A 13,849-nucleotide genomic window follows, 5' to 3' on the forward strand; every position below is an offset into this window, starting at 1 on the left:
TAACATCTACTGCAAGCCGATGCGGCTCTTTGCATAGACGTTTGCGGCTCTTCGGACACAAACTCCAATTTCATCTCACCTCATTTCACCTCAGCCTTATGAGTTTACGAGATAGAGCCGCCGGACAAACTTCGACTTGTTCTCCGTCCGCAGATGACCACACTCGCGTTGATCAATATGAGTCGCACAAGAGTGGTAGCATTTGAAGCATATCTATATATATAACCCATTGAACGCGTGTCCGTCCATCCGTGTAACGTTATGCCGAAAACGGCCACTAGAGGCGCCTCTGTCGTGTGTCGTATTTCGCACATTTAAATTAATATGCGGCTCTCTGGTACTTTTGTTATCCTGTTTTCATGACAATTTGGCTCTTTTCACTTGACAAACTGCCGACCCCTGTCCTAGACCAAGGATGACAAACCTTTTTGAGTCTGCCTGCCATATAACAAGCAATTATTTTTCAAAATGTTACGTGTCAAAGTTTTAGATCTCGATAATTTTTTAAATAAATATAATGAACATGTTTTAATTAGAATTAATGTAAACTGATTGAGAAAAGTATGATGATATACTGGCTGGATATAAAATCATAATGAAAAACAGAAATTTAGAAGTAAAAAGTAAACGAAATCGTACATGTTACGTGCCAAATAATTTCTCCCGACGCGCCACTTTAGGCACGCGTGCCGTGTATTCGTCATCCTTGTCGTAGGATAAAAAGTGCGTCATTAAGCTCAATCAAACTTTGTCTCCGTAATACTATTTTTTTATACTCTTTCTGCCCTGTGGGCGCTAAGAGGGCATCTTATAGTGGACCCATTATGGGTTCGGCCAGACCACAATGGTGCGACCGGGTGGTGAGGGACGGAGTCCGACATATCCGAACGGACCACCTCCCCGAAAATTTCCTGGGGTTTCCTTGAACCGACTGGATTCGATCCCGGGTCCACCAGAGTGGTGGGTTGCCACCTTGACCGCTCGGCATCCGGCCGTCTCTCCGTAATACTATCATACATTATACTAGTTTTTTCGGCAATAATTGTAACAAGTTTTTCGTACTGCAGAAGAAAAAACTGCAAGATAAATGTATTTAATAACATAAGGCTAAATTCGCAGTATGCCTATTAATAAGTATCAATAAAAAAATGCATTAAGATATTAGATCTATAAAAACCACTGTATTTTTTTTTTTACATTTTTGGGCCCGGAGTGTCAAAACGTCAAGAAATGGAAAAAAAAATCAATGAGGAAAGATGAAAACTTGACCGATCACACACTTTTCCTATGTTAATATTCTATAATGCCGGAAAAGTAAAATTTGTGTTTCTTTTGAAACAATAAAAATAATTAATTACTATATTATTTTAGTTTTAGTATTTCATATTATCAATATCTTTCAGAAATTATGGTTTTCAGATTAAAAACAGGTTTTAAATATTTCTTTTTAAGTATTTTCCGATTTAGTTATTTCGTTTTTACCGAAGACCTACATTAGTAACTGTTTTCACTAATCAAAAGCAGCCCACCAGTGGCCAAGAGATCTTCGTCCTGAACACTGGGAGTTTGGTCGTGGATTCACGCGTGGAGTTTTCCGGGTTTTCTCTGCGTATGTAACGCCCAAATAGGGGCCAGTTTTCCTTAAAAATACCTCCCGAAAGGCGTCCCCCAAGGCAGATCGCCTAAGCGTTGCGTTGCCAGAAACAAACGCTAATCAAAAGAGATCCGAAAATTTTTGCTTTTACGGAAAAAGGCAAAAAGCAAAATTAGCGTTTGTCTTTTATTTTGCAACGAGCCATTTTAAGCCGAATTCACACGTTCCGGTGGTGCATACCTGGTATGTTTACCAGTACGACTTTAAGAGGCAATGTGCATCCTTAGCAGAGAGAAGCAACTTCAAGCTCTTTCCTCGGTACTACGTTCGGCCTCTCAGCATTAATTAAGCGTCATAGCTTTGAACCGTGTCTGCAAGCACCTGTGCTTTACCTATTTATTTTGCTCATCCGTTAGAGAAATGTTTCCTAAAATGTAGTTCTTAGGACACATTTGATTTGGTAGGTTAAATTTTTGATTGGAAATACTGAAAAATTTTCTAATATAAATTTATGATAATTAGTTCTTCGCTTTAGCCATTTCGTAGGGACGCTCTATTTTCGGATAGCAGAGAACTTGTGTATCTTTATTACAATGTTATCACACATAAGTTCAAAATTTAACCCATTAAAAATTATTTAAATTTACAATTCGATATCAAAAAATTAATAATAATTTTTAAAACTTTGAAAGCATTTTTCATTGAACTTCTATCAACATAAACTAGAAAATCTGTTATTCAAATATAAACCNTTAATGATGTTGTAGATGAGACGGTTTTACAGTGCCATGTTTTAATTTAAAATTAAAATCTAAAGTTTTACAGTCATTATATTTAAGAGATTCTTCTGGTTTATCTTGATTATTTACATCTAATAGTTTTCCTATCAGTTTGTTTTCTATTTCTTTATAATAAATGATTATTTCTTTGATTTGTCTGATTAATATTTTAAATTTCTGTATTTTTCCTAAATTTACTGTTGGTAGCGAAGTTTTCTTTAGTTTAGGTTTTGCCAATAAACTTAATACAGTACTGTATATGATNGGACCTCAAGGTCTTGAGTCGAGTAAGTGGTAGGAGAGGGACATCCTCGTAAACATCCTACCCCCGATTAGTCTCACACATTTAAGAGAAGACAGATATCGTGTTTTTTTTCACCTGTAGCCTGGAAGATTTCTAATTCGTTTTCGAGAATATCTTCGAGATTGCCTTCTTTTGCTCTAGTATTCTTGATTTGTCTACCTCGGCTGCTTTAATAGCGGCATCCAGCTTATAGCCCGATAATTCGGTAATTCATTTGGCTTTAATAATCAGGTTTATGAAGAAAAACTTCATACTTACAGACTTCGCATTCGTTTCTATCCTTGCCCAAACGCAGTTATCGAAGCTACTGAGCATGATTAAAAATTAAGACGGCATAATCACAATTATTCCAGATATTACAGGTTCTGACAAGAAAAGAATTTTCAGAGTCCTGCCACAAATAGGATACATATTGAATATTTACCATTTGTGACATGCCATAACGAACAAAAATTTAAAAAACTAATAAGTAGGTTTAAAATTAATACAAATGTATTCTAACAGTTTATGAGTTAATTATACTTTCTATTTGCAAAATTTCCTCAGTCCTAACACAAGAGAAAAAATGAATTTTTAAGAAATTTGCGGGATTTCCCAGGTTAAAAAAACAATCTGGATCCCATTTGAGAAACCTTACTATTAATAAATAAATTGTGTGTGGTGCCGTCTGTTATGGCATTTTATCATAAAAACATTTTTATATTAGTAATTAATTACCTAATATTATAACATGGCAAAACACTTAATTTTGACCATGTAAAATTTGGTGCAGATCGGGCAACTGGTTTGGGAGTTAAATTAATAAGTGGCATGAAATCAGGGAAGAGATGGGGTATGTAAGTTTCCGCTAGTCTATATTTTCCTCAGGGTCCCAGAGAATAAGTATGAAAATTTAAATTTCTATATTAATTAAATTTAAAATAAGATTTCATTTACTGGTCTTCATTTTAATTGTTTTTAATAAAGTTTACTATTCTAATTGTTTTATCATTGTTCTGAATTAACAATAAATTAGTTTCGCAAAGACATTTAATAAATTAAGATGAATAGTAAATCAAAATTTAAAACTAACATTGCCGAAGACGATTGCTCGAATAGAATGGAGTATCTTCTACCCAACCAGCAAGCTCCAGAGTTTTCGGGAATTGCCGTAATTAACGAAGAATTTAAGGAAATTAAATTATCTGATTACAGAGGAAAATATCTGGTTTTTATTTTCTATCCTTTGGACTTTTCGTGCGTTTGTTCAACAGAATTAATGGCCTNAATATATTTCAGAAAACCCGAATAAATTAAAAATCCATCAATATAAAAACGAATACAATATTAACGTTAGAATTCATAAACTTTGTACCATAAATACAGTCGACCCCCCTATAACACTGTTGATAATTCCGTTTTATATGAATTCCATGTTTTACGAGTTGTACAGTGTACATGTTGTCATTGAACAGAATCATCAAAATCTAAGTGACAACATTGTACATGTTGTCACTTAGATTTTACAAATGCGTGAGCCGTTCACAGCCCGGCACACGTATTTGTAAATCTAAGTGACTCGTACAACATGGAATTCATATAAAACGGAATTATCAACAGTGTTATAGGGGGTCGACTGTATNTAAGATTTCATTTACTGGTCTTCATTTTAATTGTTTTTAATAAAGTTTACTATTCTAATTGTTTTATCATTGTTCTGAATTAACAATAAATTAGTTTCGCAAAGACATTTAATAAATTAAGATGAATAGTAAATCAAAATTTAAAACTAACATTGCCGAAGACGATTGCTCGAATAGAATGGAGTATCTTCTACCCAACCAGCAAGCTCCAGAGTTTTCGGGAATTGCCGTAATTAACGAAGAATTTAAGGAAATTAAATTATCTGATTACAGAGGAAAATATCTGGTTTTTATTTTCTATCCTTTGGACTTTTCGTGCGTTTGTTCAACAGAATTAATGGCCTTCAGCGAAAGAATACGCGAATTCAGGCAAATCAATTGCGAAGTATTGGCCTGTTCCACGGATAATCGTTTCTGTCATCGAGCCTGGATAAACACCGAAAAGGAGAAAGGTGGATTGGGAAGAATATGCTTTCCGCTGTTGGCCGATAAAAGTTTTGAGATCTCTAGAGCCTTTAAGGTGTTGAACGAGGACGAAGGAGTCGCATCGAGAAGTCTGTTCATTATCGATAATAAAGGCAAAGTGAAACATTCCACCACCAATGACACTGCTATCGGAAGATCGGTAGACGAAACATTGAGACTGGTCCANCTGCAATGAACTATTAATATTTGTGTTACGTCAGAGTGTTCTTGTCCGAATCTTCCAAGTACTTCTATGTTTGTAGGAACTTCCATTTTAGTGTATGAATATTGTGCTGCAAGTAACATGTGATTAGTTAGAAGTTAGAACTCTTTCTACATGAAATGACTGTATGCAGCAACTACACCTGAAGACGTGCAAAGTAACTCTTATAGATTATTAGTGTTAATTATTCTAAGCTTTATTTTGTTTGGACTACAGTATTATATCATCATATATATTTGTATGTGAAATTTATATTAACATCTACTGCAACAATATATATTATACTTTACATATTTCTGTTAATTGACTATTACTTATTATGTTTAATTTTAAGTTGTTAATCTAGCTTATTATTTATAATGNCAGTGACATTTAATTAAAATTTCAAAAATATACACATCAAGGAGAAAATATAAAAATTTTCCAACAGTCTTTATCAAACAGACAGTGATTCATTATTATAAATATTAATACGTTGTTATTTTCCTGAATATTTTAATTTTTAACTTCCTGGTAGGTGACATCATCGAGTCATGACGTCATTATCTCAGGCGGTGACGGTAATGGCGACGAAAATGTCATTTGCTTAGTATTTTAATCGTGCAATGTCATTCTCGGCATAATGGTAGATAGATTGGTTAGAGATGACACTAGAACCAGACGAGAAAGGCGCGCGCAAATTATTAGAGACACCAGAGTTAGGTCATACGAAAGTAAAATGTGTTCTCGTAGGTGATAGTTGTGTTGGAAAGACAAGTCTTGTCGTTAGTTACAGCACTAATGGTTACCCAAACGAATATATTCCCACCGCTTTTGATAATTATTCAGGTAATTATATTTTCTATTTATGTATCGCTAATGTTGAATGTTTTACATCTACAAATTTAATATTGTTAAAAAGTCAATTTTATTCTGACTAGTATTCTCAACTAACTTGTGAATATCATAAAACATATGGGTAAAGGTTTATCACTTTAATATTTATATTATTCAAATATTCCTTGTTACTTTAATGCATCTAAGGATGACTGAGAACACAGAATAGTTACAGATTAAATTTGCTCTTTTAAATGACTTTAAATATGTGGAGCTTAATATGTATGTCAAATGTATAAGAGGAAATTTATTGTCTGCGAAAAGTTTTAAAATATCTGAACTGTGCAGTTGTATTTGGGGAGTATTTTTTTTAAAAATAAATTGTGTATGATGATGCCTTGGTTTATCAACAAAAACCGAGGCATCATCGTCTGTCATATCTGTCTGAAAACAATTGGCAAAATCCGAAACCGACGAAAACTGAGGCAATTATTTCTGTGTGAATCAATATAAATCCAATTAATTCATTCTAGACACTCCAGAATGCATACCAAAAACACATTTTATACAGAATATAGTGTTTAATACTAAATAAGAAATGAATATAAAATGAATATAAAAAAACTAATGTCAAATATTCATTTATTCTTTACAATGAGGTTACGTGGGCACACTGGTGAAAATGAGACAAATTTTTCGCAGGAAAAATTGATGAAAACCAAAACCGACAAGAACCGAAGTCAATGAAAACTAAAGTATTACTGTATATGTAAAGTTAATTATAATCAACTGCTCAAAACTGGGTATAATTNTTTCATCCATATACATCATTACATCAATTCCTATTCACTCCAAACAATTCACATTATAAATTATGAAATATACTTAATTTGTATTTTATATATATGTATATAGACGTTAAATTCCAAAAACTAATTTACTTTAACTCTCCCTTGTTTTTAAAATGGGACGACAGTTTGTTTAATATATTAATTTTGTTAAAACTTACTTCTCTTTTTGACATTTTTGACATCTGGTGTCGGGAATCCTGACTGCAGATCGGGATTTTATCATCATTGATCTCGAACATCTTTATAACCATACTCTGTTGAAAATTCCTGGAGTGTCCCAAAGCCATTTTGGCGTACCATGGGTGTCAGCCACATGGGGCGGAGGGAAATTTCGCTCTCCCTTATTTAGGTATTTCAATTTAAAAGACTAAAATTCAGTTTTGTCACAGAACAAGCAATGAAATTCCGTGCTAGTGCAGCGAACTGTTTAAAATAGTTCTTTTGAATATTAGTGGTGTATATGAACACGAATGAATCGTAAAGGCAAAAAAGGGGGGCTACAGGTTTCGCAGGATTTCCTCGGATTAAAAATTACTAGTTCACTGGGACGGCGAGCCGACAGTCCGGACGATAGCACTATCGTAGGCGCGATGCAAATATAGATTAGGATGTTTCAAATTTTTACAAGATAATATTATTATTTATTGTGAAATTTTGCCGCCCCCTAAAAAGTGCCGCCCCTGCCGCCCCCACTACGGTACGCCACTGCAGTAATGAATTCTGAATTCGAATTAGGGATAGCCCACATGTCCACAAAATACTAATAACTTTAATAAAGCGAATTTCTAAGCGATAATTTGCTTATTTAATGGAAAATTTTGCGAAAGGTTAGATAAAATAATTACCAAGTAATGTATTATAATTTCTCTATTAATTTTACAAATATTTATTTCATTGTAAATTCTTTTCTTTCCACTTTTAGTGGGCGATTGGTTGAAGATAAGGAGGAGCATGGATTAAATAATAACGTTATGGTTCCTCCAACAAAGATCGAAGTGAATAAAGACTTCAGAAAGCAAGAGGATAGCACGGAGAATAGTTTTGGATATAATATTGGCTATTCTATTGGATATACCATTGGATGTGCTATTGAGATAGAAAGGCATTGAAAAAAGCCGGATCTTTCTTCAAGGCAGTATGGAAACCAGTCAAGAGGTAAGTTTCTGTATATGTCAGTACAAACAAAGTTCGATTTAGCTCGGTCATTCGTTCGCCGTTACAATTCTCACTGAATCCAATATGATGCTAATCCAAAGTACCTCAAACAGCAACAATTATACACAGTATTAAGATGTACACAGAGATTTGAGCTTGAAACCTTCGTAATTTTTATGAGAATGGCATAACTTTCCTATATTTTTGGCGCTACATCGAGATTTACCAAACTAGTTTCATTTCTAATCCAATGAAAAGATAAGCTACAAATGAAAACAATAATAACGAGCAATTATTTATTGTGACATAGTCACAATGTCGGGCTACAATTTTTTATACAGGAAATTTATATTGTAGTACAATTTTTCCAAATTGCAGCCCAATAATTATAAAGCTTTTAAAATAGTAAAATTGAATTTAAAATATCGCTGAAAGAATATCATTTAGAATGAATAAATATAACAGTGTTTGATTCTCAATTTGATATAATATAACATTTACAATTAATCAACATAAATACAGCCGAACATCGATATTGCGCTCTCGATATGTTTTGATAAAATTCATATTCAGATATAGGTTTTCAATAAATAATTTAAACTTGTTTTTCACATTCCAGATCAGCGCAAAAGGTGTGGAAAAACATGAAGACTGGAGAAACTGAATACGTTCAGTTTGAATAAGGATCTCTTTTTCTCCATCATTGAATCAAGTATAGGATTTATCTGCTTGATTTCGTCCGACTTCGTCTCGGGTAAGTGTTTAATCGGAATATTTTTGTATTTTATACTCAGCACTTACGAGATTTTCCACTATCAACTTATAAATTAAACACCATTTATATCCCCAATGTACCACCAACACACAATGGCCAGGTAACAGGAGAACAGGAAACGTGTATTAACATGGAGATACATTATGTTCTTCATACGATTCAGATTTTACATATAGACAGACTAGGCTAGGCTTTTAAAGCATTAGAAATACATATATACAGTATATGTATATTTTTGTCCAAGTATCGACAAAAATATATTCTGAAAGTGTACTAGTCTCGTAACATAGGAAAGTAACAGCGTAAATGGGAGTAAAGATTAAAATATTCAGCAAGTTTATGTGAATATGAGTACACGAAGATTCTAAAGTGATCAAATTAATCATAATATATTTGAATCATAATAAATGACACAATAGTAGCGAATTAACAATTATGCACTGAATAATTTTCGCTTTATTCGTATATAAATGATTTTAGAAGGAAATAAATTTAATGATTTAAAAATTATTTAAATAATTGAATATTTCAGATAAAAATATTGATTATTTTCATTTTATTTTCACAGATTTTAGAAGAAATTTAGAGATTTTCATCTCTATGCAGTGTACATACACTGTTTTCTTTATTTGTTATGTTTACTGTTTTGTTTGTGTTTGTTCGTTTTCAATTTAAAAAAAAAAATTTAATTTAAAATTTAAAATATATTTCTTGATTAATGAAATTGATCACTTGTATTGAGAATGGTTTGAATACTTCTAATTATATGGACTTATCGACTGTGGCTTCCTCAAACTTGACTTTATCTCGATTATGGCACTTTTAACTCAATTGTGACTTCCTTAATTTTGACGTTATCCCGATTTTGATTATAATTTTAATTATATCCCGATTGTGACGTCTCGAATATTGATTTTAACTGGATTGTGACTTCACCAATTTTGACTTCCAATTGCGTCCTCTCGAACATTGTCTTTACTTTGATTGTGACTCTTCTAATTTGAATTTCTAATTGTGTCTACCCGAATTTCGGCTTTCCATAATTGTGTTCGTTGTTTTTATTTTGTTGATGATGAAATTATTTGCCAAGTGTCAATAAATTCACCAAGTCGTGACGTTGAACCAAACGAAACAAGGAGAAAAAGACAAGGTTTCGACAAATAAATAAAACAAGATATTCTGAAATATTAAAGGATACACATAATGAAATGGTAATTGGAATTATTCTTATGAAATAACAAATTTTAAATAAATGTAGTTAAGCATTGTTTGTCGTTTTCAGATTACGGATCCTGATCCTGAACTTCTATGATTAAGAAGTACTCGGAGAGTTCGAGAGAAAGAACTTCAAAAATTTTCAACAAGCAAACAACATGGATTCATTCGAATTACATTAAATTAAACGCGTGCATAGTGCAGCTGCAAAAGAAAGAAATTTTAATCAATTTAAGAATGCTTCGGGAAGATGTTCTCTCCACAGGCCTTGCATCAATTTGAAAACTTCTAAATTAATCATCTTTATACAAAGATAGTTTGATGAATGATTAAATGCGACCAGAATAATAATATTTAAAAAGTACAAATTGTCTCTGTAAATACTTTTCGTTGTCTAATAAACACTTTTGTTTGATTTTGCTTCCAATTATTTCAAGATCACAAAATCTTGTCGTTATTTTTCTACTTTAGGTTAAAATTAAACGTGAAAAGCTTGTCGAATAATTGGAGTGGTGTAGCTTTGTGCCAGGTTCTAGATAAGTATGTGAAATGTTTACCCACTTCCAATTTATCAGTGTATAAAGTATTTAAGTACAAGTTGTTTATGAGTACATACGTGTCACAAAAAGAACAGTTTTTTTTTAAATGTTCATATTTCCAATATCAGTATATATTGTTCTATCAGAGACAGTATACGTGGCATATATAATTAAAATACTGGGTATATATACAGTTTATTATTTATCTTTGCAACTGTAAAAATATCATTTTAATCGAATTCTAAATAGCAAACGGATTGGTCACTTTAAATGACACAAAAATTACGACAACACGTATATACTAGTAAATTAATTAATTATTAATTCATCAAGAAACGACAAAGAAAGATAAAACTTGTTATGAACGGTAGGGTGGACAAAGGTCGTTTAGACAGAGTTCGAATGTCCAGTTTCCAAGGCGATTTACTTCAAGGGGTGAGAAATGTGTTCGATATTCTTGCATTTATACAGCATAATATCATTTATGATCTAAGCGACTAATAAAAATCGATATAGGGATTTGTCTGCTTTTTAATTATGAAGTAGGTATGGAGGGATGGCCGGGTGGTAACCCCTCTTCGGTAAAGGAAACTTGGAAAAATTGGGACAAGAGGGGAAGGGGGAGTAAAAATTTGAAGAAAAATGCGGACGTAATTTATGGAGATAAAATCACAAAACAATTTTTCGCCGTGATATTGGAATCAAACTATAGGAACCCGTGTTATAGGGGTCTACTGTATATCAAAAATGTAACAAATAGTATAAATAGGGTTCGCGTGATAGGGCGCGAATTCTTTCCCTATCTGGTGTCGGGAATCCTGACTGCAGATCGGGATTTTACCATCATTGATCTCGAACATCTTTATAACCCATTCACAGACAACGTGGGCAAGATTTACCATCCTGTTGCCGAGTAAGTGGTAGAGGGAAGAGAACTTATCAGAAATCGCGGCCGCCGTTTGGTGCGCTGCTCTGTGATGAAAACAAAGTTAAGCAATGACGACATTGAACGGTGCACATTCGGTAAGTAATCCTACAATTTTTTGTTTGTGGCATAGTTTATACGGATTATTCCCAAAAAATTATACGTGTTTTGGAAATGTTGAGTTGAATTAGTCTAGAATCAATTAATTTTATAGAAGAAAACCTTTCAAACAGCCTTAGTCTGTAAACTTCACACGTGTCGGGCTGTGATTGGCTTGTGTATTTAAGGATTCCTACAACGTAAAATTCTTATAAAGTGGAACGTATCTAAGGGTGCGACTATGCAGACGCGAATTTAGAGCGAGCGAGAGGTTGCGAACGATTTAGTTTTCGCAAAGGAAAACCATGCACAAACGAAAAGCGAGAAATAACGCTAGCGGGAGCGAATTTCTGGTTCTCGCACAAATCTGACAGGTTTTGATATTTATCGCGTCTCGCCTCTTCTCGCCACATATTCTCGCTCGCTCGGAAAATTCGCTCGTTCGCGTCTGCATAGTCGCAGCCTAAGCGTTATAGGGGGGGTCTACTGTATATATATATACGAATAACTCGTACTGTACAAGCAAAAAAAAAAAAAAGTCAACAGGTTGCGCACATTTCAATCGGTCCGAGTCGTAGGTGGACGACAATATGAAATAAAATGGTTCAAATTCTTACAAGACATTATTATTATTTATTGTGAAATTTTTCCGCCCCCTAAAAAGTGCCGCCCCACTACGCTACGCTACTGTGTATGATGGTGTACTTTCCACAACCCTTCCCACTTAAACTGTATGTAACATATAATTAACAAATGGCCTGTAAGTGCAATACAGAATTTGTATGAGGTAAACTTACACCTACATTTTAATTTTAAATATGTTATGATATTTAACTGTATTCTAAATTTTGTATGTATTTGCTTCATTATCAGATATTAAAGATTAGAAATTATTAGAAATATTTCCAAATTTTGTATGAAATTATTTCATCTTGAGATGTGGATATACACGTATTATGGGCACATTGCCCAGTAAAGCAGATTTAATACAGCTGGATAAGCAAACCAATGCCATTGGCTTGCTTTAATACAGCCAGCTCGGCCAGCTTTATTAAACCGTGATACTTTTTATGGGATGAATTTACACGAAGCGAAATTCTTCAAATATTTTAATAATATCGAGAAAAAATCTTACAAACTACCATAAATAACAAAAATCATCATCATCAATCTTTATTGATCACATATTTTTTTATCAATAGAACACATTTTAAATATATTAAAGCAAATAATATAATTTTTAAAAAATTTGTATATATGAACAATAAATTTGTGCTGTTACTTTGCAATAACCAGACAAAACAGTAAAATTAATTTAAAATATCAGATATGTCTTTTTTTCCGTTATTTATACATTATATAGTTTAATAAAATAAAATAAAATTTATCAAAACTTGATAATATATATTTATTTATTTATTTAATAACAATAACAATAAATATTAAAATTATATTTTAAAACTTTATTGCAATAAATTTCAACATTAATAAAATCTTTTGATATTTTCATTAATTGTTATTTACTATATTATTATTATTATTATTATTTATTATTTTTATTAATTTTATTTTAATATTTAAATTAATAAAGTAAAAATATTTTGTGGAGTTAAAATGGGAACAACGGTATAAAAAAATGAAGTAAAATTTCTTAAAATATTTTTACAAATGGTTTCTTTCCTGTCTTGCTCTTTAAAATTTCACAGAAAGTCACTTAATCTTTATTCTTTTCTTTTATAATTTGGAAAATAAAATCATATCTTTGTTTAAATTTTATTTCTTTTATAAAAAAATTAAAATTCTTTTCTTATGTTTAGAATATATCACTTTACTTTGTTTCATTTTTTTTGTCAGAAAAACTACCAAGAAAAATATGTTTCCTTATTTATATTGTTCACATGTAACTGTTTCTTATTAAGATTATATATTTATATATATATATAATTATATACAGTACATCAATAACATAATTATAAACTACATACTCAGCAGTTTTAATATAGTATAAGAAATAAAATTTTATAACTTACATATAACAACATATTTATAGGATGAATATAGCTTGATAACCATTTATTTTTCTCTTATAACTTAGTAATTTTGATGTCGATTCAGGATCGGCACGAAATTTGGAAGTCCAAAGTAGAATTCTGAAATATTTCAAAACAAAAGTGTAGATATTTATACATATTAATTAGAAAATGACAATTAGTATTATATAAAAGAAAAAAAGAAAGCAAACATATTTGTTCTTAAGCAATTTCTCATTTTTTTTTGTTTTTTTTTGTTTTTGTTTTTGTTTTTACATTTATGCAGCTAAAGATATGATTCCGAAAACTCAAAATCTGAAGCTCTGGAACTACGAGCCATGGAGCAAGAAGTTCCAGTTACGTATCCAGAATCGGATACTGGATCAATAATAATTTCTTCTTTGGGCATTAGTCCATCTGCATATTGTGCAGGTAATGATATTCTTACTCTTTCTCC

At 32.0% G+C, this 13,849-nt stretch overlaps 2 protein-coding genes and 1 long non-coding RNA gene across 3 annotated transcripts in view; all 3 read left to right on the forward strand.

The window, feature by feature from the left end:
- Positions 1 to 4,358: 4,358 nt before the first annotated feature.
- LOC111631412 (peroxiredoxin 1-like) lies at positions 4,359 to 4,960 on the forward strand. The gene has a single exon (XM_023375647.1). It carries the CDS (start codon positions 4,421 to 4,423, stop codon positions 4,958 to 4,960), a length of 540 nt encoding a protein of 179 aa, XP_023231415.1. The 5' UTR covers positions 4,359 to 4,420.
- Positions 4,961 to 5,507: 547 nt separating this feature from the next.
- LOC111631405 (cell division control protein 42 homolog) overlaps positions 5,508 to 13,849 on the forward strand; it is a 24,154-nt gene continuing 15,812 nt past the window's right edge. The window contains exon 1 of the mRNA XM_023375643.1: positions 5,508 to 5,815. Coding sequence (XP_023231411.1) covers positions 5,632 to 5,815 — 184 coding nt within the window. The 5' untranslated portion in view covers positions 5,508 to 5,631. The remainder of the gene's footprint in view (positions 5,816 to 13,849) is intronic.
- On the forward strand, positions 7,579 to 9,257 carry LOC111631406. The gene is made up of 3 exons (XR_002757696.1): positions 7,579 to 7,809; positions 8,429 to 8,563; positions 9,153 to 9,257. It is a non-coding gene; the product is annotated as an uncharacterized LOC111631406 (long non-coding RNA).

The sequence above is a fragment of the Centruroides sculpturatus genome, unplaced genomic scaffold (assembly GCF_000671375.1).
Source record: "Centruroides sculpturatus isolate CEXI.00-Female unplaced genomic scaffold, Cexi_2.0 scaffold526, whole genome shotgun sequence".
Classification (NCBI taxonomy): Eukaryota; Metazoa; Arthropoda; class Arachnida; order Scorpiones; family Buthidae; genus Centruroides; species Centruroides sculpturatus.